Source organism: Stylophora pistillata, chromosome 10 (assembly GCF_964205215.1).
Source record: "Stylophora pistillata chromosome 10, jaStyPist1.2, whole genome shotgun sequence".
NCBI lineage: Eukaryota > Metazoa > Cnidaria > Anthozoa > Scleractinia > Pocilloporidae > Stylophora > Stylophora pistillata.
In genome coordinates, this window is record NC_142528.1 from 130,001 (window position 1) to 152,551 (window position 22,551).

Sequence of the window (22,551 nt, forward strand, 5' to 3'; positions counted from 1 at the left end):
TGAGTAAGTTACCTTTATTAATTTATTAAATATTAAATCTTTTAATTCCCAAGCTGTGATTGTTAATTCTTCCCTCTAACAAGCTATACATCTCCTTGTGAATTAGTTATGAGAATTTGTTGTTGGATCAAGATGAATTCTACCTGATAAGTTTGAATATTCTCATTACTTGTTTGCATGATAATGTATGAATATTATAGGGAGAATTTACTTGTTAATCACTTCTGGGAGTTAAAGGGTTGAAATATATACAAGGTAACTAGAGCCAAAGGTAATTAAAAATCAGTTACTTTGTTGGTATAATCAATCATCTTTCATAGACCTCTCAAAAATGACTTCTTAAACTTAGTTCTTATTAACTGAGCAGGAGGTCTGTATGGGAGAATCTTGACTGAAGTTGCCAGTACAGACCAAATGCAGTGAGGTCTGTACCAGCGACCGAGGTCAAGATTCTCCCATACAGACCGACCTAGCCCGGTTAATAAGATGTTTATTATATGGCTGTCTTATATTTTATATTCTTTGTACCTTTTTTTTCTAGACCAGTCTAGATGCCGGTCTAGATAGGAAAATCTAGACCGCTTTCAATATTGATTTCAGCCAATCAAATTCATGAATTCGGTAGTTCCCAGTCCTTGTGAGACACAGCCATATAATAAAGAAATGATATTGAACAACATTACATGGTGATCAGTTCTTCTTTTATTATTTTCAAGACAAAGGTCTACAGCATGTGAGAAAACTCAAAGTTCTGAGGCTTGATAGCAATTGTCTTTCTAAGATTGACTTCAGAGAGATTGGTTGTTGCTCACAAATCACTATCCTGGACATTAGCTGCAACAATATAACAGATATTTCTGTAAGTTCATTCAATGAGTGACATGTCATTTCTCTAAAAACTATTTGGTGTTTAATGTAGTTTGTAGATCCTTAAATGATTCTGTCATTTATTTCAGCTTTCATTATGTATATTTAGTTACCCCTCAGCACATCGTGTCTATGGATTATTTTTTACTAAAGATTTTTTATGCTTTTAGTTGCTTAGTTATTTCCAGAATTTAATACATAGGGGCTTAGAAGTTTGCGGGAGGGGGGAGGAGGTGGTGGTGGGTGACTGAAAATGTTTTGGCAAGGCTTTATAATGTAGCACATGGCATCTTTCTCCATTATTGACCACCCAATGGCAGGTCTACAAATTGGTTCTGCTGAATGTTGTTTCAGCATCATGTTCACCACAAAGCAGTCTGCCAATCCCACTCTATGTCAGGTATCAGTAAATATATAAATACATAATTATGTCATTTGTTGTTGGCAGGCCATCAATGCCCTCCCTGCACTTGAGGAGCTTGATGTGTCAAACAATAAAATCGGCAAAATTCCTGATTTAGGAAGATGTAAAAAGGTAAGGAGTTACAGAATGTATGGTTTGTCTCTCTTTTTTACAAGTGATAAAAGGTAATTAGATTTACTTTTTTCTTCAAAGTGACTTGGTAATTTTTTTTCAGATTCAAGATCTTGATGCCTCCAAAAATCAAATCTCAGATTTGTCAGGAATGAGGAGTCTCTCTAGTTTAACTGTAAGTATTTGGGAAAACTGTCTCAGGGAGCAGCTCAATCATATGATTTTGTAAAAAGTATTTTTTTTGTTATTAAAAGGTTTTAAGAGTGGACAATAATGAGATAGTTTCTCTGGACTCTCTAGGCAAATTGAGGTAAAGTGCATTTTTTTCCTTATGTCTTATCATGGGTATGTTTGAAGTATGGTAACTTAAAGAAGAGTTATGATCTTTTTTTTTACCAAAAACCTTGCTAAATTTTCACTAATCTTTATAATCTATAATTTATGTAACGTGTGGTGCTAAAAGTTGATATTTACAGGCACTATTGGGATGTTAAAATGCCTTTTGATGTCAGCAACACCAAGACTTACTTTCAATTTTCAGGGCTCTGCAAGAATTGTATCTATCAAACAACAGAATAACAGAAGTGAAGGTTAGGTTTATCCAGTAACATTGTGGAAGAGATATCTTACAAGTTGTTTTTGATGTCTTTTCAGTAGATACTGTCAGTTGTACTGCCAGACTAGCTAATCACAGTTTTGAACACATTAGTTGTCAATCTGCTGGTGTCAATTGAACATGTCTCCTATCTGTCTAGTAGTTGATGGGACCTAAAGCCATCACAGAACAATGCTTTTCTTGGTAAACTCTTAATTTATCTTCACTTTGTGGTATAAATTTGCATTACAGTTGTTTGCCAGCCAGTTTTCTTCTTTGGAAATCTTGGATGTGTCCAACAATGCCATAACAACCATTGAAGAACTGGTGATTATTGAAACCTTTGTTAAATTCTCATTTTGTTCTTTATACACTCATTCACCAATTGAACTAGCTCATGAATAGTTCTTGAAAACAATGATCTCCTTTGTTTCATTACAGTTCACATTGTCAAGCATTTCTACCCTTGCAGAGCTAACTGTGGCAGGTAATTTTCATTTTTAACTAGCTAGTTATGATTTTCTATTCCACAATAGCCCATTTGCGAATTACCCTTGGCCTCGTTCTCAAAACGAGTCCTCGTGCTCAACCATTCTTTTTGAAAATGAAATCAATTTAATTTCCATGTGAATGGAAACTTATTATCATATGAAAGGATTAGCACGAGGACTCGTTTTGAAAATGAGGCCAAGGGTAATTCGCGAATGGGCTATTACTTATGCTAAGAGAGGTTATTATACGTATGATGCACGATCCTCGCAGTAGAGAGCGCTATTTATGCAATAGCGAAAATCTGACCTGAAAAAAATCAGGCCTGTACGGGATTCGAACCACTGACCCCTGCGATACTAGTGCAGCGCTCTACCAATTGAGCTAACTGGGAGCAGACCGTTAAGTTGATTTGTAATAAACTCGTGATGATAAATCAGATACAATGAATATATGAAGTTCATATATTTTGAACTGCGGTTGTAGATACGTATGATGCACGATCCTCGCAGTAGAGAGCGCTATTTATGCAATAACGTAGGGCCTGATTTTTTTCAGGTCTGATTTTCGCCATTGCATAAATAGCGCTCTCTACTATGAGGATCGTGCATCATATGTATCTACAACCGCAGTTCAAAAAATATGATCTTCATATATTCATTGTATCAGATTTATCATCACGGGTTTATTATGAATCAACTTAACGGCCTGATCCCAGTTGGCTTGTTAGCTCAATCGGTTGAGCGCTGTACTAGTATCGCAGAGGTCAGTGGTTTGAATCCCGTACAGGCCTGATTTTTTTCAGGTCTGATTTTCGCTATTGCATAAATAGCGCTCTCTACTGCGAGGATCGTGCATCGTACGTATCTACAACCGCAGTTCAAAATATATGAAAGTCATATATTCATTGTATCAGAAGTTATTATCCTGTGATAATTCACAGAATCGCAATTTGGTTTTGTTATTGAATTAATAAACAAAAGTGTCATTGAAAAATTAGATAATTTGTTCTTTCAAATATTTTTGAATGGCATCAGCTCAACCATTTTTGTTTCAGGAAATCCATGCGAATCTGCTGACACATTTAGGTAAGCTTTAGATTTATGTTTACCTGTAACAAGATAAAGCAGCAATGTTTGACTGAAATGATAATAGAATATATAATAAAATTGAAAAAAAATCGTAGTTTTGATATTGTTCTATTGGTATCACTTCAGATCTGGTAATGGTAATGTATATGTTAGGCAATTAGTTAACAATTGATTTGGGTGAGTCATTGTTATCATCCCAGGTTAAACTTTTTTCTTTAAACTTAGTTTTTCATGTGGAATGAAGCAAGAAAATGATGAATGAAGTATTGTAGTGCCTTGAGCTAATTTCGAATCTTCCTTTTCTTCTGCACTGATGTGTTTGCCTTGTAGTTGTCATCGTCAGATATTTCAAAACCTTCCTTCATTGGAATTCCTTGACAAGGTAAGTCTGGTTTGTTGATATTTATAGTAATTCTTGAGTTTTTCTTGATCCTATTTCTGGGTCTTTTACTTTCTCTATTTAAATTCTAAATGCTATTTCCCTTCCTCACGAACATTTTTGCCACGCAGGTGTCACGCAAGAGACCAAGCACAGGGCAGTCACGCGCACCCCCTCCTATGAGGCCCATGTCTGCATCACAAGGTACGGAAGCGTTTGATTGGAGGGGGGCCTTTGTCTTTTTTGTTTTCTCTTTTTTTGCCTCACAATTTCTTTAATCCATGTTCTTTCTCCTTTGTTTTCTTCAAGTCTTAAGTGCGAAACACGTCGAGGAGCTGATTAAAGCAACAGAACTTGAGCAAACATCGTTTGAATCGTCTATTGCTTCAAGGTGAGAAATCTTCTCTTGGAACTTTTATTTCTTTGCCAGAGAACCAGAGGCAGTAAATGATAAGGTATTAAGTATGAGCTTGGAAATGTTCATGTTATGAGTAGCTGCCTTGTTTTTATCTCCCGCAGGTTCGATATAGTAAAAGATCTGTTTGAATCTCTGCCTTTAAAAACGAACTTAACCACACGAGACCATCTGTCATCAGGTATAAAACACATCAACGCCCAAATTTTTTTTCCACACGGACTAGGTCGGGAAAATAAACCTCTTAGAGATTTGTCTCTTTGACCAACAAGAGTCAGTGCAATACGGAAAGCGGCGTTTTTAAATATGTGATTGTTGCGAAGAGAAAGATTTCATGCTTTACGGTTTAACAAGAAAGTTCGTTTCCAGCAAATGAGATTTTTTGAAGGATTTGTTTGAAGGATTCGCGTGGAGATCAGGCCAGACTCAAATTTGTTTTCCAACTAGTAAAAACTTTGAAAAACAAGTCTTTTTTGGATTACTTTAAATGCAGTTCGACTTGAAAGGGTACCAGTCTTAACCTCATCGATCATAGTATGTTATCTTTTTCGTTTCAGAGGCGTCAGCGTTTGATCGAGAGTTAAGTAATTTTTCCCGACCCGGAACGGCTGGGGAGGAAAGACCCGGCAGTCGATGCAGCAGGTCAGTGCGGATGTGTGGGGTTCTTATTTTACTCGAGACAACGAAAGATTGCCCAAGACAGGACAAAAATGTTACTGATAGGGAAAACTCATCCACTGAGGCACTAATTTTGAGCTAGAGGCGTTTAATTGTGAAAAAAGAAAAAGAACTCTCTTTATTTAGAAGGGATGTGTGATGCAATCAAAGTATATCAGTAAGTAACAAAAAATTCATCGTACATTTAGACGAGTTGTTGGTTTGACTTTTATTGCAAACGACTAGAAAATGTTTGGAGACAATTTTTCTACATTTTAAAAATAACAGTATTACTTTCTGATTTTATTTCTAGCCGCTCAAGAATCGCTGAAGCCAGAGCATTTGCCGCCCAACACTTTCATCCGAAGGACAGCTGACATTTCATGAAATTTACAACTGTCTGTCGACTGATATTTATTGTGTACGTTTTGCAACGAGGAATTCTTCCAAGAAATGCCGAGAGGCTTAGATCTACTATCTATTCTAATACAGGACTGGCGAAATATACCGAAATATTGCTTTTGTTGTGAAATCTGATATCAGTCTCTTGCAAGAAAAACAATGGCTTAACCATGGCTAAACCATGTTTAAAGAAAACGCTTTGTACAGGTTGAAGTTGTAAATAAGTTCCCTCGCTATTTATGAAGTGAGAAAACGTTACGTAATCAGTTTAGAATCGCTTCGTCGATTTCAGTGGGGTGTAAACTTTGTTATAACATAACCAAAGTAAAGCGCGCGCTCTGATTGGTCAATTTAGCGTCCCCCATTTGCCCATGGGTGTACGCTGCTGACGTGAGCAAATGCAAAGACTACTTTTACGCGCGCGCTTGTCTTTTCTGGTCGCGTAAGATTTGTTAAATAAAAGGGAACTCTTTAGCTACAATGTATCAATGTTATGTTATAAAACAAAAGGTAAACACCACAGCGTACACTATTGAGTTATGGATGCACTTGGGAGGTTTGCTAAGCACTCAAGAAGCTAGAGTCGCTCTCGGCTATCGCCTCGAGCGACTTTTACGCTTCTCTCGTGCTTAGCAACCTCCCGCGTGCATCCATAACTCAATAGTGTACGCTGTGGTGTTTACCATTTGTTAATTAGAAGGGGGATTTTCTCTTCTTCCGTTGTTAATTGTATTTGAGGAATTAGGGAGCTAAAAGAGGAGACGTTCGGTAGTTGTACGCCTTTCCGTCAGTCCAATGCTTCACTCACTTTTTAGCAAAGAAAGCACAATACTCAAGTTTATTTCAAACTTGAAAAGTGATGTTATTTACAAGTATTTACAAAATCAATTTATAACAAAATTTACAAAATTAATATAGAATTAGATGGCCCCTAATAGCAAATCTCTAACTTGATAATACGAACACTCTTTATCCCAAGTAATACCGGGTACCCGACTTAGGGAGGAGGGGTGGAAATGGGGGGAGGGGCTTCGAACTGTAAGTGATAAAGAACCTGGGACTGTGATTAAAACCTGTAAAGTTTTCTGTTTAGGTCTCTAACCAAGTAAACTAGTTTGCATCGGAACGTTACTTCTTAGATCTACAATAAATGCAGTTTACCCTTCATAGAGCGCTGTTCGATAACAGTCGTAAAACCAAAGCCTTTTGCAAAGTAATCACACCGGCCGGTCAAAAGAAATGAAAATACTTTACCAGCCAATAGCAACTCAATGTGAAAACAACCAAACTGCTTAAAACGCGGGTGACTAAGTTGTGATTGGTTTAAGTTTCGCATCTAGTTGGTTTAGAGAATCGCGCGAGTTTTCTGGACCAATCACAGTAAAACCACTGCAGGTTCCTTTCGACACCATTGAAAATTGCTCTAATCGAGAAGCAAAACGACTTGACACTACCTAAACAGAGATTGGTTTTTGGCCATTTCTTTCCACGAGTTTACATGAATTTCCATGTTGTGGCTTGATAAAACTTGGTAACGGAATCCCAACTCTCAAGCATATCATCTGTGGACTGGACAGCAAGCTCGGTCTCCTACTAACTGTTATCACCTCATCAGTTTTAGCGCAAAAATGCACCCTGGACTCGTGGTAGACAACTGTAAAGTTTCAGCTCACCAAATAAAAGTACTTATTCAAGGGTAAGAGTTTCTTCCTTTTTGCGAATCGATAGAATGTTACTCTAAAAGAGCTTGTCAAAAAATCTGATATCCTTAGACTGGCAATGATCAGCCAATCCAAACGGCGATTTCGAAACAACTTTTACCATCCTTGTAAAGGAAGTTCGTCTCTCACATCATTCATTGTTGGGAGGGGGGGGGGTGGGGGTGTTTCAGCAAGAGACGCCACTATCCATTAATTCCTTTGGTGAATGGCCAAACACATTAAGTCTTCCGTGGAAGTTTGGTTCAAGAAAAACTCAAAAACCATCGAAGAATCCAAAATTTTTTTCCACAGCTTGTTACTCACTGCCATACCTAAGACAAACAAGGAAAATGTAGGAGAGAGAATAAAAATCTTATCAAGTGTTAACCATGCGGTTACGCTATAAAATAAGAGATAACACCTTGGATGTAGCTATCGTAATCATCGCGCAAACTTCAACAAGAATTGAAAAAACGAGCTGAACTCCTAATGTAAGGTCTATTATGCATCCATATCTGGAGCATCCATATCTGTAAGCGTGACAAGACTATCCAACGGAACAATGAAAAGTTCACACCATTCACATATGACCAACCTTTACAGTACTATCTACTGCGCCAGAAAATATCCTTCCTTTTGTTACAGCCAGGGCAGCCACGCTTCCTTGGTGGCGGAGTAAAGTCTGGACACAAGTAAAGCTCTCCAAATTCCAGACCTAAAAAGGATTACCAGAAAAAGTAAGTGAAAATCATCTTCAATTTTGGTATCACTGTATAAGAAATTCCCTTTGAAGTACTGAGAGAGCCAGCGAGGGAAAGCGTTGAGACTAAACTTTTCCCAATACGTCCCTCCAAGAAAGCGTAATTGTAGTCAGTATTAGTTTAGCTTAGTTTTAATCTCTTTGGAGTATATACTCCTCTCCAGACTGGCGATCGATTAAAAAAAATCTACCTTAAAGAAAAGAATACCCTTGACAAGAAATGGAATGATCCTGATAGCACCTAATAACCATGTAAGCGAAAGAACTACAGTATGGTGTTGGTCATATTCATCTACACCTTACGTCGTGCCATGCTTTATAGGGAATTGTGAAATAGATGCTGATGCCGCCATGCCATGTTACCAACGCTGTGACTTGTGAAAAATCCAATCCTTTCTCGTACGACTGGTATAAAAAAAAAAACTCTAAATTTTGCCCACCTTCAGCTCATGATTAATTAATATTCTGGAGTTCTCGCTACATTTCGCGTGGGTTATCTCGCAAGTGACACAACAGAAGGTGCCGTCTACTGCTTAAATAGACAACATGGGAGAACTGTTGGGATTTGCCTATTCAGAGCAATAAACAATAATTAAGTTACCCTCAGCGATCTGTCGTAAGAAGCACTGAACAAACGAGTTTGGCCTGGAGCACTCAACACGGCCAGGCCGTACACTGTACCAACATGACCTGAGAACAAAAAAAAAAAAAAAGGAAATAAAAAATAAAAATAACTTAGTGGTGCCATTTACGAGGAGAGTTTCTTTTCTGGTTTACTGTGTTATTAGTTCATTATTAGTTAGATCAGCATTTTTCCTATCGCTTAAACTTCAGGCTGAGCGAGAAAAAGATGCGTTCCTTGTAATTTACAGATTCTGTGATCACAGTTGCACACTGTCCAACTGACATATTTCAAAACGGTGTTGGGCAACCTATGGGACAAAAATGTGCTAAAAGCGTTCGTGGAAAAAGCAAAAAAATATGAAAAATAATAAACATAACAGCATTTTCACGATTACATCATTATTTTGTTCAATACTCCCTCTGTTTTCTGTTGTTGCTGTCTTTTTTCAGTTTCTTTCTGTTTTGCTCTGCTTTTTGTTTGTTTGTTTTTCTTTTTTTTGTTTGGTAAAGATGCATTCCCTGACGACGAGTACGTGTCAGAGAACTTCTAATGTCCTCTCCGAGTTTGAAAAACAAGACGCTCCCTTCGGTTGATAAAAAATATTTTAGGCAGCGCTGATTGGTGAGCTTGTGTGACATGAGGAGACCACGTGACAATCCATAAACATAAATTGCAGCGCAAAACATCACAGACATCAGTTCACCTTTGATACCCCTCTATGATAGAACTAGGTCAGCGGAGAAAACGCGAGATGGCAAATTGGAACTTGGATGACGAAACATGGACAGATACATTGGAAACTCCAAAGCAACGACCCCAAGCAAGCAAGACATGCTTCACGGAAACATTTGCACAAGATCAAAAGGAAAGACTTGGAAGACTACAGTCGAGAGAACCAACCTTATCGGTGGCACAGACAGAAGTAAACAGTTGGTTAGTTCCAAACGGAAGGAAACGTAGCTCGTCACATAGTGTAATGCCCTCTGATGAAATCGATGACTACTTTATGAAGAGGAACAGCAACACGCTGACTGAAAATGCTAAGAAGTTATCACAGGAAGACCTTTACTCGCTGGTGCTCCACATTTTCAAGGCATTGGATCTTTATGAAATATTGTTCGATAGAATGAAAAAGAACGACGGCCAAAAGGAGGAAACAGATAAACAAGACCGAGTTGATGTAAAATACTCAAACAATGCATAATTTTCTTTTTATTTCACTTCTTTTAGAGACTACCACGAAACAGTGAAGAGAATTTCCCTGTCAAAAAGATAGACGGGGTTATTCTTGAGTTATGTGGGACGATTTAATTCTTTCAACGAATGAAAGCATTGTTTTCGTAAAAGCTGAGGAAAGCACAAGTGTGTGTTAAAAGGAAAGGTCAGTCCCAATGTCAAAGTTAAATAAATGTTGCCACAAAATACTCAACGACTGGTCATGACTTCGCGCAAAACAAATTCATTCGCTGCATTTCCACTCTTTGCTTGGTAAAGTGTGTTCAGTTCTTTTATATCGTGAGCGTACGTTGTAAGTTTTATTACGTTCACTGCCTAAAAGTAGTTTATAGTTTGGTCATGTCGACTGAACATTTATAACGCTAATTTCATTTCGAGTAGTCGAACAAACGATTAGATCATGTAAGTGCTTCATAATTAAAAAAAACATACATGAAATCACGCAACAAATAACTTGTGGTGAGTGTCTGGAAGACCATTTCATCACGGCAAATGACACCACAAAAAAGAAACGTTTTGGGAAAAGGAATCTTTAAGACAAATTTCTCTAGCACAAATCAAAAATAAAAATTGCAAGTAAAGTGCCGCTCATTTAGCGTAGGTTCATGCGGTCGTTCTAAGCTTTGAAGAATATAATCCGCCACTCCTTTCAGTATAAAAATGACAAGATTCCCTGATTCGCCTCGTCGACTGGCTTTAGATTTTAGTTTGAGGCCGACACCGACATGACTTCCTCAGCAATTCCGAATTTGAAAAGCAGAATTATGAAATAAAAGAGTAATCGCACGATATCAATTATACAATCATAGAAAGGTGCATGAGTTTTAATATATAATGAAATCTTGAACCTCTCGTGACATTTGAGAAAGCAAGACAGCACAATCCGAACGTCGTTGGTTCCAAAAGCTTTTCCAGCTCCTTGGGTTCATTTATCGCAATGTTCTATCTTTTTTTCCCGTTCAAATTAACTGCGCGGACTGTATGGTTCTATTCTTCTTTTATCAAAGAGAGCAATCAGGGATTTTTCTTAAATTATGTTGTCGTGATACCAACAGTGATCTACACCAATCATACAGCGAAACGCAAACTTTTGTGTTTTCTTACCATTTCGCCGAAATGGTAAGAAAACACAATAAACGTATACATAGGCGAATAGGAGAAAGGCTTATCAAACATATAAACCTTAATGGTTAATGAAAGGAGTTTGATCATTTGAACAAGAGCGAAACATAACCCACAAGTCATTTTAGAGGGTTTGGCGAAGGGACGAAGGAGTGAAAAGAACTGGCAAATATCACAGATCAATTGGAGGTGAAAGTTTCAAACTTTTTTTTCTAACATGTGAAAGGAAAGTAAGAGGCATATTTTCCCGGTTAACGCCCTTTACTGTAATTCTAAAATGTGTTTCCGTCGTAGTGAACGCCTGTATACTTGGCAGATTTCAGAGCAGAAATCACGAAATTAACTGAAAGGCTCTTGAAATGAAAATATCTCGATAAGACAGAGAGGTATTCAGCGAACTTTTTCCCACCTAAATCTACTCAGCGACGATTTTAAAGTTCGTAAAACGCTAAAAATAAATCGTTCACTCACCATTTAAAGTTTCCAAATGTTTGTGAGTGTTGACATCGTAAACCTGAATTGACAAAACCATAGTCAGAGTCATAATCATGACAAACCGATAAAAAGTTCAGCAAAATAACGCGATTTTCCCAGATTGGTCGAATTACATGTTACCTGTATTTGGTTCTCGTATGTTCCACACACGATGTACTCCTTAGTGACCGCTAGGGAATACACGCTGCCTCCTGAAGTCTGAAGGACCCGTACACACTCCAGCGTGTCCAGATCCCACAACTGAAAGACAAACCAGATATAGCGTCAGCTTGAAATGTAAGCCTGCGTCGGAGGTACATGGAAACAACTCACAAAAGCTGTAACGGTTGCGTTAAGGCTCTTCTCCGGCAGCTATAAAAGTGAAAAGTCCCTCATACTAAAGCCCTCCTAAAGATATCAGCGTCTATCTCCAAGCGAAAATAAATCAATTCTTCGCTAGATGAGCTCGGCCTTTCAGATTTTTCTGCTACAATTAATTTGAGGAAAAGGAAATAAATGACATCCCAAAAAAGCAGATTAATGAATTTTTCGAGTTGTTACTGTACAAAATAAATTCTGACAGGGTACCTTAATAGTCTGATAGGAGCCGCTGAAGAGGTGCCTTTCTGAGGCTACTAACGCGCGCACCCAGTGATTGAGACCCGTAAGTTCTTGAATAAGTTCCATGGTCTGCAGGTTCCACACCTTCGTGGAAAAAAAACATTTAAACTTGTTGTTTTTTAAATTTTTATCCCACAGCTCAAAGAACGATTGTTCCAGCTGACTGTAGATACCTTGATTTTCTTGAGAGATCCACTGAATAACATTTTTCTCTTTGTTACCAGGGTACAAACCGGATTTTCGTGACCACGAATTGAATCGAGCAGTTCAAGCTCCTCAAGGCACCAAACCTATCAACAAAACAGTAACGTCAACAAATAGCTCGAATCAGACGAATTTCTTCGAATATCAAAAATGGCCCACTAGAAATCTTACATTAATGGTGCAGTCTGCTGACCCACTGTAAAGCTTCTTCCTATGAGAAGAAGAAGGAAAACAAAAAAACCTAAGTTGTTGAGGTAGTGTGGGGATGGATTACTGCAATAACAATTCGCCAACTTTTGCGGCAGAAAAACGCGGATAAAATCAATTAAAATATCATTCCTATTAATACTGAGTAAAAGCGAGACTATAAAAGGTTAGGGGAAAAAAGGTTTAATTTAAATAAAAGGAAAGTATGCTGCATATGAAAACCGCGCGCGTTTACCATGACCAAGGTAATAAAATACAGTCGAACCTCCATTACCGACCACCTCTCCACAACGGCCACTTTTTTTTCGGTCCCTTCGGGCTGTCCGTACATTACACTCCTACTTTCCTATGACGACCATCTCTCCACAACGGCCACTTTAATCTGTCCTCGAGGTGGCCGGTGTGGAGAGGTTCAACTGTCCACGAGAAAGACTCGCCACAGAAAAACAAAGAATGATGTGACTGATGGAAAGCACATGACTTCTTGCCTAAAATATAGTAGATAAACAAGATAAGAGCTTTTTTTTTTTTTTAAATAATCCTCTTTAAATCTCTTATTGCAACCTACTCATGAGTACACAAGGCCAGGACAATGCCACTGTGTCCTTCAAGAGTCTTCACACACTTGTAGGTCGTTAGAGTGTCCCACACCTTAAAAACATAAAAGCAAAAGATGACTCTGAAATACTCTCAATCAGGTTTAATTTGACGTGAGAAATTTCGATGCCAAAACAAAGGAAGTCGATAACTTTGATAATGCAGAATACAAAAATGAAAACAGTAGAACACTTTCAAAATAACGGGTATCACAGAGGTGGGATTCACAATCGATCTTAACTTTTAATTCAGTCAAAAAAAGGGCCTTCTCCACATCCACGTGTACTTTATAGCTGAGCAGACAAAACTCAGATTATTTAATTTCTTGTTGTAAAAAATTAAGAAATTTACCAGAAAATGTCTGTAAATGTACTACACGAAAAACGTTTGAGTGTTTTGATACCAAAACGTGCTCCTTTGAGCAGTTACTACATTTTTAACGAGATTAGAGCTGAAGAATTGTTTTAGATGACATATCCTGCACGTCTTATCAACTTCTTTATCTCTCTGATGATTTGAACCTTACCTTAATAGTCTTGTCAGAAGAGCCACTAAAAAGCCATTCACCATGGCTACACAAAGTCCACACAGGACCCTAAAGAAAATACAAAGAGCTCACAGTAAACGCTTCATTCACAATTTAAAATATGGTCATGTTTATAAATTAATATTTTATGATCAAACCCGCCTTATATGGAACACAGAAACAACTCTTTCTGCAAGCTCTCAAATTGCAGTTCACGTGTTACCTGTCAGAACCAGTTCATTAAAAAAAAAAGTCACTTATTTCGTTTAATTTATTTTAATGAGCTAGTTCTTGGAGGAGGGGGAGGGGGTAGAAATTAGAAACCACTAAAATTTGACTCGCTTCCAACATACTGCTGTCGGAAATGCTTCTTCTGACAATATACTCACGACTCACTTTCAATTGAATAAACTGAACAGTCTTATTCTGACTTCTCTAAGTTTTTCAACTCTCTCCATGTACTTTTTTTTTTCTATCCCATGTTTTTCTTTCGTTCCCAGCCTCCGCAGCTATCCTAGCTAGGGATGCCTGACTAATCTTACGATTAAGCATAAACAAACAAATCAATACGGCTTAAACTTAACATAATCTCAACACTGCTTCATACCTGAGTTCCTTGTAAGTTGGATTTCTAATACAATTCACACTAAGAGAAGTTTTAATAAGCATACAATCTCTACCTGGTGACCAACAAAAGTTCCTTTGCACTTAAATAATGGTTGGATATCAAACGCTGAAAGAAAACAGTTACATCCAAATCAGTACTCTTAATATTATAATTTTCAGGTTGCTGAAAAAAATTAATCTGACAAAAGAGACCTTCTACATTCCATTTCAACAAACAAGACATGACTACTTACTTCCCACACCCCAGAGCCTTGCCTCTACATTGGCCAAATCAGTCTGTTTTACATGTACAATGAAAAAATTACATCAAAATATAGAATGTAAAGAAAACTTTTGATAAGTTAGTAATGATCCTTATTTGCACATGGTTAAAATACATCAAGAATACAATAAATTCTAGCCACTGACACCAGATAAAAAGGACAAAATGGTGGCAACAGCCCTTGGAAGCATTATTTCACCAGGCCAGCATCATCTACATGTACATGTTTGTACCTGTATCTGGGAAACACTTTGTCTTGAATCCAGTAGGTCTGAGGATAACTTTGTTTGGCTCTCATCTAAAAGATCTGGAGTTATAGCAATAAAAAAACCACAGGGGTAAATTGAAAACTATTTTCTTCTCAACCTCAAACTAAAGTTTTGATTTTTCATGTACCTATTCTGATGTCTACAGTTTTTTCCATTCTGTCAACTCGTTCTGTCAGCTTCAGTATCATTGCCTTCAGGAAAACAATTTCCTGAAATAAAAAAATTACACCAAACAGAGATAACTTAACCCTTTGGCTGCCAGAAGTGATTAAAATGCAACTTCTCCCTATAATATCCAAACAATATCCAGCAAACAGGTGATGAGAATACTCAGACTTATCAGGTAGAAGTTGCTATCCTGACCTAACACCAAATTCTTGCAAGTAATTTACTAGGAAATGTGAAGCAGTTAGAGGGAGAATTAACAATCAGATCTTGGGAGTTTAAGGGTTTATGACCAACCAAACCAAAGACATAGCATGTACAGGACCTGAATGTTCATGAAGTTATGTACATATACAATAATTTTACAATAATTTGCATTAAGTCATGTTTATACCTGGTCTTTATCTTTCAACATTGTTTTAAGTTCTTCCATTCTCTTATCAGTATGTTGCAGGAATTCCTAAATATTGTTAAAAATAGAAAATGGTCATTCATCATACAAAGTTCAAAAACTGTAACCTATAATAGACCACCAAAAAAAAAAGTACCTTGACAGCTTCAAACTTGCATGTCTCAAGATGAAGTCTGACTTCTTTATGATTACCTTCCATGTGGCAGCTAAAAACAAACAGTTGAAAACATTTAACTAAATGAAAATGAAAATATCATTAATTATTAAGTTGTAGGGGAATTTACATATCAACTGAAGTTAAATGGACCCTTTTACTCCCAAGAGAAATTTCTGTTACTTTCTGCTACATAATTCTTATGATATTAGTTCTCAACTTCGCAGAATTTGGTTTTGTGGTACAATTGAAGAAGAGCTCCCCAAAAATAATAATAATAATAATAATAATAATAATAATAATAATATCAGTTTCTATAGCGCATTTCCATGCAATGTTCTAATGCGCTTGACAACAATGTGCGAGGGACTTTTTCCAGACTGTCAGCGGCAGTTTACAATTAATAAAGAAATTTTACAGATGCCCCCTGCCCCCAATTCCTAATAAACAGGCCAGACCCCCTCACTGTAACCTCGTGAAGTGGGTTCTTTAACGTCCCCTGCCGAACCAAATTAACTGACAGTTGCAAAATATCTGTCGGCCGACTGTCAGCTGACTGTTCGTGAATGAAACACAGAAAGCACAACAAAAACACAACAGAAACAACGAAAGCACAGGCTCGTGCAATTTTGTGAGTCTTTGAAAAACTTTAATCATATTGCTAAATCTAAGTAACTAAACTCTTCCAATTTCAGCGGAACGAAATGTGTCAGTCAGATACTACACATTAAGTTCACATAAATGAAGATCGATATGGCCAATAACGCCTCGCACTCGAAATTTACCTCTATCGCATAGTGTTTGTCAAAATTCATTTTGAGGTTACTGTGAGAGTTCAAACTAACCAAGATGACAGTCTATTTACTGATTTCTGAATTTGTTTTCATTATGTCGGCCAACTGTCGGTGAACAGTCGGCCGACAGATATTTTGGGGAGCTCTTCTTCAATTTTACCGGTTTTGTTGTTAAAATGTTTGCATATTACACATTGTGGATTGCATAGCACATTGTACACATTGCCATGATATTATTTACCCATATTTTTGGTGTGGACATTTCATGTGTTCACAGACTTGTAAATGATCTTCAAGATCCTAACAAAAGTTAAAAAATTGCACCAATCATTGATTGTAATTCAAAAACAAGTGGCACAATATTCTTGTACAAGTAGTTAAATTTCCCCATCCTGGAAATTGTTGATGAAATCTAGCCCCTTGAAACAAAATAAAAGCTAGTTACTGACAGTCCACTGTTGCCTGTGAGACCTCCATTTGTTTAGCCTAAAAGCAGGCCATGTATTAACATTACAGCACTTACATGCCTATCACACCATCTGCAGCCAAATATGGAAAAGGTTATTGAAACCCCTGCCCAAGTGTAAAATATAAAATAGGTTTTTGTCACCCACCATCTTTAGTAGAGTAGGACAATGTAAACTATTTGGACACTGAGTGGGAGCATACTGACAATTTCTCTCATGGTCACTGCAACACAAACACAAAATGTAATCAGCAGAGTTTTTATTGAGTGTTAAAGAATTAAGTTGTACAAGCAGGAACAGAGTTGCTCTTGCCTTGTCATCATAAAAAAAACTATTTTCCTCCCTTTTTACCACAATTTCGTTAATCATAACAATATCATGAATGACTTACTGCCTATTGGAGAGCTTGACAGTCACAGGGCACCCACTAAGATTCACTTCATAATCAGTCAGGGATCCTGTGGAACTTAGTTTGCAGCCATATTTACAATGGATGTATAGTTCACCAATCTGTTCTGACACCTGAAATGGAATGTCCAACATTGACATTTAAGAAATCATACATTGTCATTAAATTAAATACAATATGAGTTAAAACAGTATCACATTATCAAATGAACTCAATGCAGTGGTACAGATTTGTACTAGTGATACCTTACAATATTTTATTTTAGATACTCACTGCAAGGTTGACAACTACTATTGAAAGTTTGTTGTCATCAACAGGGCATTTTTCAGATGATCGCGAGAGAACACAACTTCGACAAAAGGTATGCTGAAAAAAAAAACAAAAACAAAAACAAAAAGGACTGTAGAATAAAGATATAACTCGAAAGAAACCACACTAAGTCAATAACTCTGATAACCAAAATATTCTGTTCTGATACATATTGAGCTATGATTCTAAGAAACTTAATCTGTGTACTTAACAACCAGCTTACATTCATTATGTAAAATTTTCAAGTGCTTGAGAATAGCCAGTGAAGATATTTTATCTTACTAATATGTACTTGATTCCTGATAAAATTCAAATATCCTTGACTTGTAACTTGTACAGTGCTGGATTAATTTTTGTACTTCGCCTTATAATCATAATCATGTTAACATCAATTAATATGTTTGATAACATAACATAACATAATGTTATTTCAATGTGATTTCCAGTCACAAATTTAAAAAGTACTTGTCTGTATCACTTAAACCATGTTCACACTTCTAACAAAAGCAGAGTGATACTGTTGATGGCTCACAGTAGTCCTTCACAGTTTGGTGAAAATTTCTTTGAATCAAGAGTTTCACAGCCATAAAAAGCTTAGACAGCTGCCACACATTATGCAGAGAATAATCAGCATTCTCTAATGAAAATAATGCCTTCTCTGCGGGCTAACATCATAACACAATGTCAAGGTCACTGACAATAAACTTACAAATTCTTGTTCACACAAAAACCATACATCTTAGTTATTAATTAACCCTTCTATTTCCAGAAGTAACCAAAAACAAAACTTCTCTTTACTCTGTAAATACATTTTGAAGCACAAATGTTATCAGGAGAAAGACAAATAACACCTAGGGCATATTGCTTGACTAAGACTGTATTCTCTGAAAAGAAATTGTAAGAAATGTATTGTACATGATGTGGACAATTCACAAATAGGTCTTGTGAGTGAAAGATTTAAGAAAAAGCATGGCAAAACCTTTGAATACAACCTGATCTTACCCCACATGATGTAATGACAGGATCTTTAAACACACGTTGGCACAGTATACAGTACAGTTTTGATGATGGCTCCTCCACAAACAAAACAACTGCCTAAAGTATACAGAGAACTGTTTAGTGCACTTACAGCAAATAAAGTTACTAATTCTGCCATGATTCTGATTCAAAGGAAATTGATGCTCTTAATATCATGCAAATCATAACCTAATAATGATTTTACATAGTTTTATACACTGTAATGCAATACTGTGAACACAAAACTCTTCAATCAGTTTCTTCTGTCCTCCTTGAAATTGACTCACAATTCTTGTCCAAAAACAATTATTCTCATCATTTAAATCATTCGGTAATTGTTTTACATATTGTAATGCAATATTACAAAACAAACCTCTTCATCATCATCTGTGCAACTTGAAATCGAATGATGAGACCTTGCAGATATAGTTGAGGATGTTCTATGATGCCGTTTGAAGCAAACAGCATCAAAACTTCCCTAAAAACAAGAAATTTGTGATTGACATACTAGCTGCCACAGGTAGGTGGACATTCTAAAGGAACCCAATTCAGGGATCCAACAATATTTATCCCATGTAATAGACAAATAATAAGCCCACAAAGGGCTAACACTGAATATTCATGAACAGTACCTGATCTGAGCCAACCACACCGTTACTATCTCCATCTCGTCCCAAACTAGTGCTGTTACTTGAGGCAACACATGTCATACTAGCAGAATTCCTGTTGAGGCTACTACCATCCCGTTCATTTTCAACTGAACAAATAACAAAAATGTCATTCAATCCCCTCAGTTTATGAAAATAAATTCATCCACAGTTTAGCCCTTTTACTTTGTGAAACTCTCTCAACATTTTTGACCCACAGTTACACCAAGAGTTAATATACATGAAGGAAATATTTCTAACATCAGGGATATTTTTTCATAAATGGTAAAGGTAGGTAAAGCCTGTTTACCAGCCAAATGGCTCATCAGGTAGGCACTTAAATCTGGTTTCCATAACATGAAGCGACTAGGTGTATTTCTACCCCCCACTAGCCGGAATGCAACTCCATTACAGGTTACCCCCCGCGTTAAATTCACCGGTACCCATTTGTACACTGGGTGAAGAGAGGCACTGTGAGAGTATAGTGTCTTGCCTAAGAACACAACACAATGTCCCTGACCAGGGCTCGAACCCGGACCACTTGATCTGGAGTTGAGCGCACTAACCATGAAGCCATCATGTTTCCCATTTCTCACCAATACTGCATAACAAAACTACATTCTCCAAACAAGCCAAAGTGCTGTAGGTAAATGCTGAGAGACTTATGTTGGAGATGCAAAGGTTAAAAGATTATTAAGTTGAGCCGTAAAAATTTTAAGAGGACAGACAGACATATAGGGATAAACTGTGAGAGCTACACTTTTTAACCTTGGTTCAATATTTCATTTTTTTTCTGCGTTTTTTTTATTTTTGTTTTACTGTTTTTTTGTTTTATGTTTAATGATATCACCAGTTTTATAATATTGAGAATACAGTAAAACAGAGTGACCTAAGGATAGAATTGTACCACAGTATATAAAGATAAATAAAGGGAAAAGCTGTTTCAAAGATATGATGAAAAGAAATAACACCATTCTGGTCACTTCCATTCTAAGTAAGAAAACATTTAAGAATTAGAGAATTCCTCATGTCTCAGAGTACTTATAAGGAAAACCTTTCCCAGTCTCTCTATTGATGTTGTTGTTGTTGCTATTCTTCAATTGGAGCGACAGCATTGTTTTACATTCAACTCTTTCTTACAATGACAGAAAGTGATTATAGATCTGGCCCTTGACTTTTGAAAAACTTTCTTCTTTTTCATGTTCTTAGGAAATATTTCACAATTCTCTCAACCATCTTTTCTTGGACTTAGTGTTAAAAAATAGTTGGTTTTATCAAACAAGAAAATTCCAAAAAGGCTTAAAGTTGATAAATAAGAGATAATTCATAATTGAGGTGATCCATTTTTTATTCCCAATTTCTGTGGTATTTTCCCAAATGAGTACTTGAAATATTCACTTTTCTGCCCAAGAAGCCAAAGGCAAAGTGAGATATGTACACCAACATTTTATTTTTATTATTTTCATCATTTTTATCATAGAACATTACCTCTTGTTACAGTTGTCACCGGGGAAAAAGCAGATGTTCCAAATGTGGTTTCCATCCGTGCCTATAGGAAAAATGTGTCACAATTTTAATTGAACTGTTCGGAGCAATCTTCTAAAAGACCTATAGAATCAATTATCATTGGATGTGAGTCCTGTAATTAATAATTTGTCACCTGAAGTGCAAAATGAAGGAGCTAGAGAAAATTTTTCAGCATAGCATATCCATACATTCCTCTTTATATCAAGGCAAAACAGTGTTTTTTTTTTTCTGAAATATTTATTGGAAATTCTTCAACCTTGTTAGAAAAGAATTGCTAAAAATAATGCTACAAATCAACTTTGTGTAATGGAAATGGAAATGAGATAATTTTTTTTCAAGAGAGTGTGTTTTGACACTGGAATGCATTGTAGAGCTGTTTGATTTTCTGAAGGTTTACTGTAGTTTGCATTAAAGCAAATCAAAAGGGGAAAAAACCATGATCACTAACTCAAACATAAATTTAACCTCATTCCAAACTGTCTCTAGACGATCAATATGGATTCTTAATTTAGTAGCTTCAACTTAGACACGTTGAGAATTTAATTTTGTTTAGCCAGTGACACGTTTGACCCCTGGGCTTATTCATTATATGAAAAATAGGAATGATTGATGTTAAATCCATGCAAGGAAATACCACTCACACAGAGTTTTTGATTCTTGAATTCAAATCAAGGACATTCTGGTGCTCCTCGATTTAATGTAATTGTATCCAGATATATAAACTTAGAAAAATTCAGTTCTTTAATTCAAACAATGATATTGCCTGCAAACACTCAAAATTTTAGTCCTACATTCTAGTCCTTCAACTAAACAAGGTAAAAGAAATTTGTACTCAAATAAAACATAACATAAATAATGTAGACATCGTACGTGCCGGCATGCTAAATTACTTTCGAAGATCGAGTGGCACGATCGCGGAAAACTTCAATGTTTATTTTGGACTACGTTACGAAAGAAACTCCACAGGAAGGATTAAAACTGAATTCACAGAAAATTAAGAAGGGTTGGGAAGCTAATTTTTAATTCACCACAGCAAACACTAAACCAACACGAAAGAATAAACCTTATTTTAAGCTTATATACATTAAGATGTTCAAACCGTGTAAAAAACATCTGCCTTCGATACTGTTAAAGTAAAGTGCGCGTTTTTGCTACAGCTCCGTTCGTTGTTGAACACTCAAACAGTTTCTCAAGGAAAACAAAAATGTATACACAACATTTTTTCTCAATCAGCTACTCTAGTTACCTTGGTGTTAATTGATTCGTAAGATCGCGATCTTACACACTCCGAGTGCATATTCCCAATGACCCCGGACATTTTTCGAAATGAAAAACCGCACAACCACCAAACTCACGCGAATGATCAACTATTTTGCAGGCAGCCTTGTGGAAGATATACAGACTAAGCTTTCCAGATCGCCATAATGATTGTTCTTGAAAGGTTTCTAGAGGCTCCAGTGGATAAGGTTAGTACGAAAACCACAACAATATCTGCCTCTTCTCGGATGAAAGACTTCCTATACCCAGACCCTTTGCGACAAATGCGCGCGCACCATTCGAAGACAATTTGGCGCCAAATAAAGCGCCTGATTTCTGCCGAAATCGTACAAATATTAGAGGTCGGTTCACGTTCCTCCTACATGGGAAGTATTTGTAATGGATTTTTTATGGGTAGGAAGGACGATAGTTACATACAAACAGGTATGAGCTTAGGTGGTGAACGTAGGCAGTAAAAATAAGGAAGCGCGTTCCTCCCGCGCTTCCAACCCACAGAGGCTAAGGTTAAAACCGTGTTCTCTCACGCCGGAAGGATTTCTGACACCCTCCCCAACCCCTACCAAGCACTTTCATCCACTCAACGCCTGAAATCTGTTTTTGTGATGAGAGATAAAGCTTTAGAACAGACATTCAAACAGAGGTATATCGCGGACATCATGTATGTTTTTCATCGTATTCACATCGCACTTAAGGTTACCGTGCACCTTCAGGG

The 22,551-nt window shown here is 36.8% G+C and overlaps 3 protein-coding genes across 3 annotated transcripts in view; 2 read left to right on the forward strand and 1 right to left on the reverse strand.

Moving 5' to 3' along the window:
• Positions 1 to 6,597, forward strand: part of LOC111338108 (uncharacterized) — a 9,379-nt gene extending 2,782 nt beyond the window's left edge. The window contains exons 6-19 of the mRNA XM_022944530.2: positions 717 to 859; positions 1,316 to 1,402; positions 1,506 to 1,577; positions 1,657 to 1,712; positions 1,944 to 1,992; positions 2,250 to 2,324; positions 2,439 to 2,484; positions 3,544 to 3,574; positions 3,908 to 3,959; positions 4,088 to 4,160; positions 4,266 to 4,347; positions 4,476 to 4,552; positions 4,929 to 5,013; positions 5,342 to 6,597. Of these exons, the coding sequence (XP_022800265.2) occupies positions 717 to 859; positions 1,316 to 1,402; positions 1,506 to 1,577; positions 1,657 to 1,712; positions 1,944 to 1,992; positions 2,250 to 2,324; positions 2,439 to 2,484; positions 3,544 to 3,574; positions 3,908 to 3,959; positions 4,088 to 4,160; positions 4,266 to 4,347; positions 4,476 to 4,552; positions 4,929 to 5,013; positions 5,342 to 5,405 (992 nt within the window). The 3' untranslated portion in view covers positions 5,406 to 6,597. The remainder of the gene's footprint in view (positions 1 to 716; positions 860 to 1,315; positions 1,403 to 1,505; positions 1,578 to 1,656; positions 1,713 to 1,943; positions 1,993 to 2,249; positions 2,325 to 2,438; positions 2,485 to 3,543; positions 3,575 to 3,907; positions 3,960 to 4,087; positions 4,161 to 4,265; positions 4,348 to 4,475; positions 4,553 to 4,928; positions 5,014 to 5,341) is intronic.
• LOC111338107 (E3 ubiquitin-protein ligase TRAF7) lies at positions 6,239 to 22,336 on the reverse strand. The gene is made up of 25 exons (XM_022944529.2): positions 21,808 to 22,336; positions 20,523 to 20,583; positions 19,020 to 19,144; positions 18,761 to 18,865; positions 18,373 to 18,465; positions 17,335 to 17,427; positions 17,044 to 17,174; positions 16,800 to 16,875; positions 16,427 to 16,485; positions 15,374 to 15,443; positions 15,220 to 15,285; positions 14,788 to 14,869; positions 14,625 to 14,698; positions 14,363 to 14,405; positions 14,183 to 14,235; positions 13,503 to 13,571; positions 12,948 to 13,030; positions 12,344 to 12,383; positions 12,142 to 12,258; positions 11,936 to 12,052; positions 11,489 to 11,608; positions 11,345 to 11,387; positions 8,492 to 8,580; positions 7,726 to 7,845; positions 6,239 to 7,462 (listed from the first exon to the last, which is right to left on the reverse strand). Exons 1-25 carry the CDS (start codon positions 21,877 to 21,879, stop codon positions 7,451 to 7,453), a joined length of 2,013 nt encoding a protein of 670 aa, XP_022800264.2. The 5' UTR covers positions 21,880 to 22,336; the 3' UTR covers positions 6,239 to 7,450.
• Positions 9,242 to 9,766, forward strand: LOC148721195 (uncharacterized). Its single transcript, XM_088736457.1, has one exon. It carries the CDS (start codon positions 9,267 to 9,269, stop codon positions 9,717 to 9,719), a length of 453 nt encoding a protein of 150 aa, XP_088592583.1. The 5' UTR covers positions 9,242 to 9,266; the 3' UTR covers positions 9,720 to 9,766.
• Positions 22,337 to 22,551: the final 215 nt, after the last annotated feature.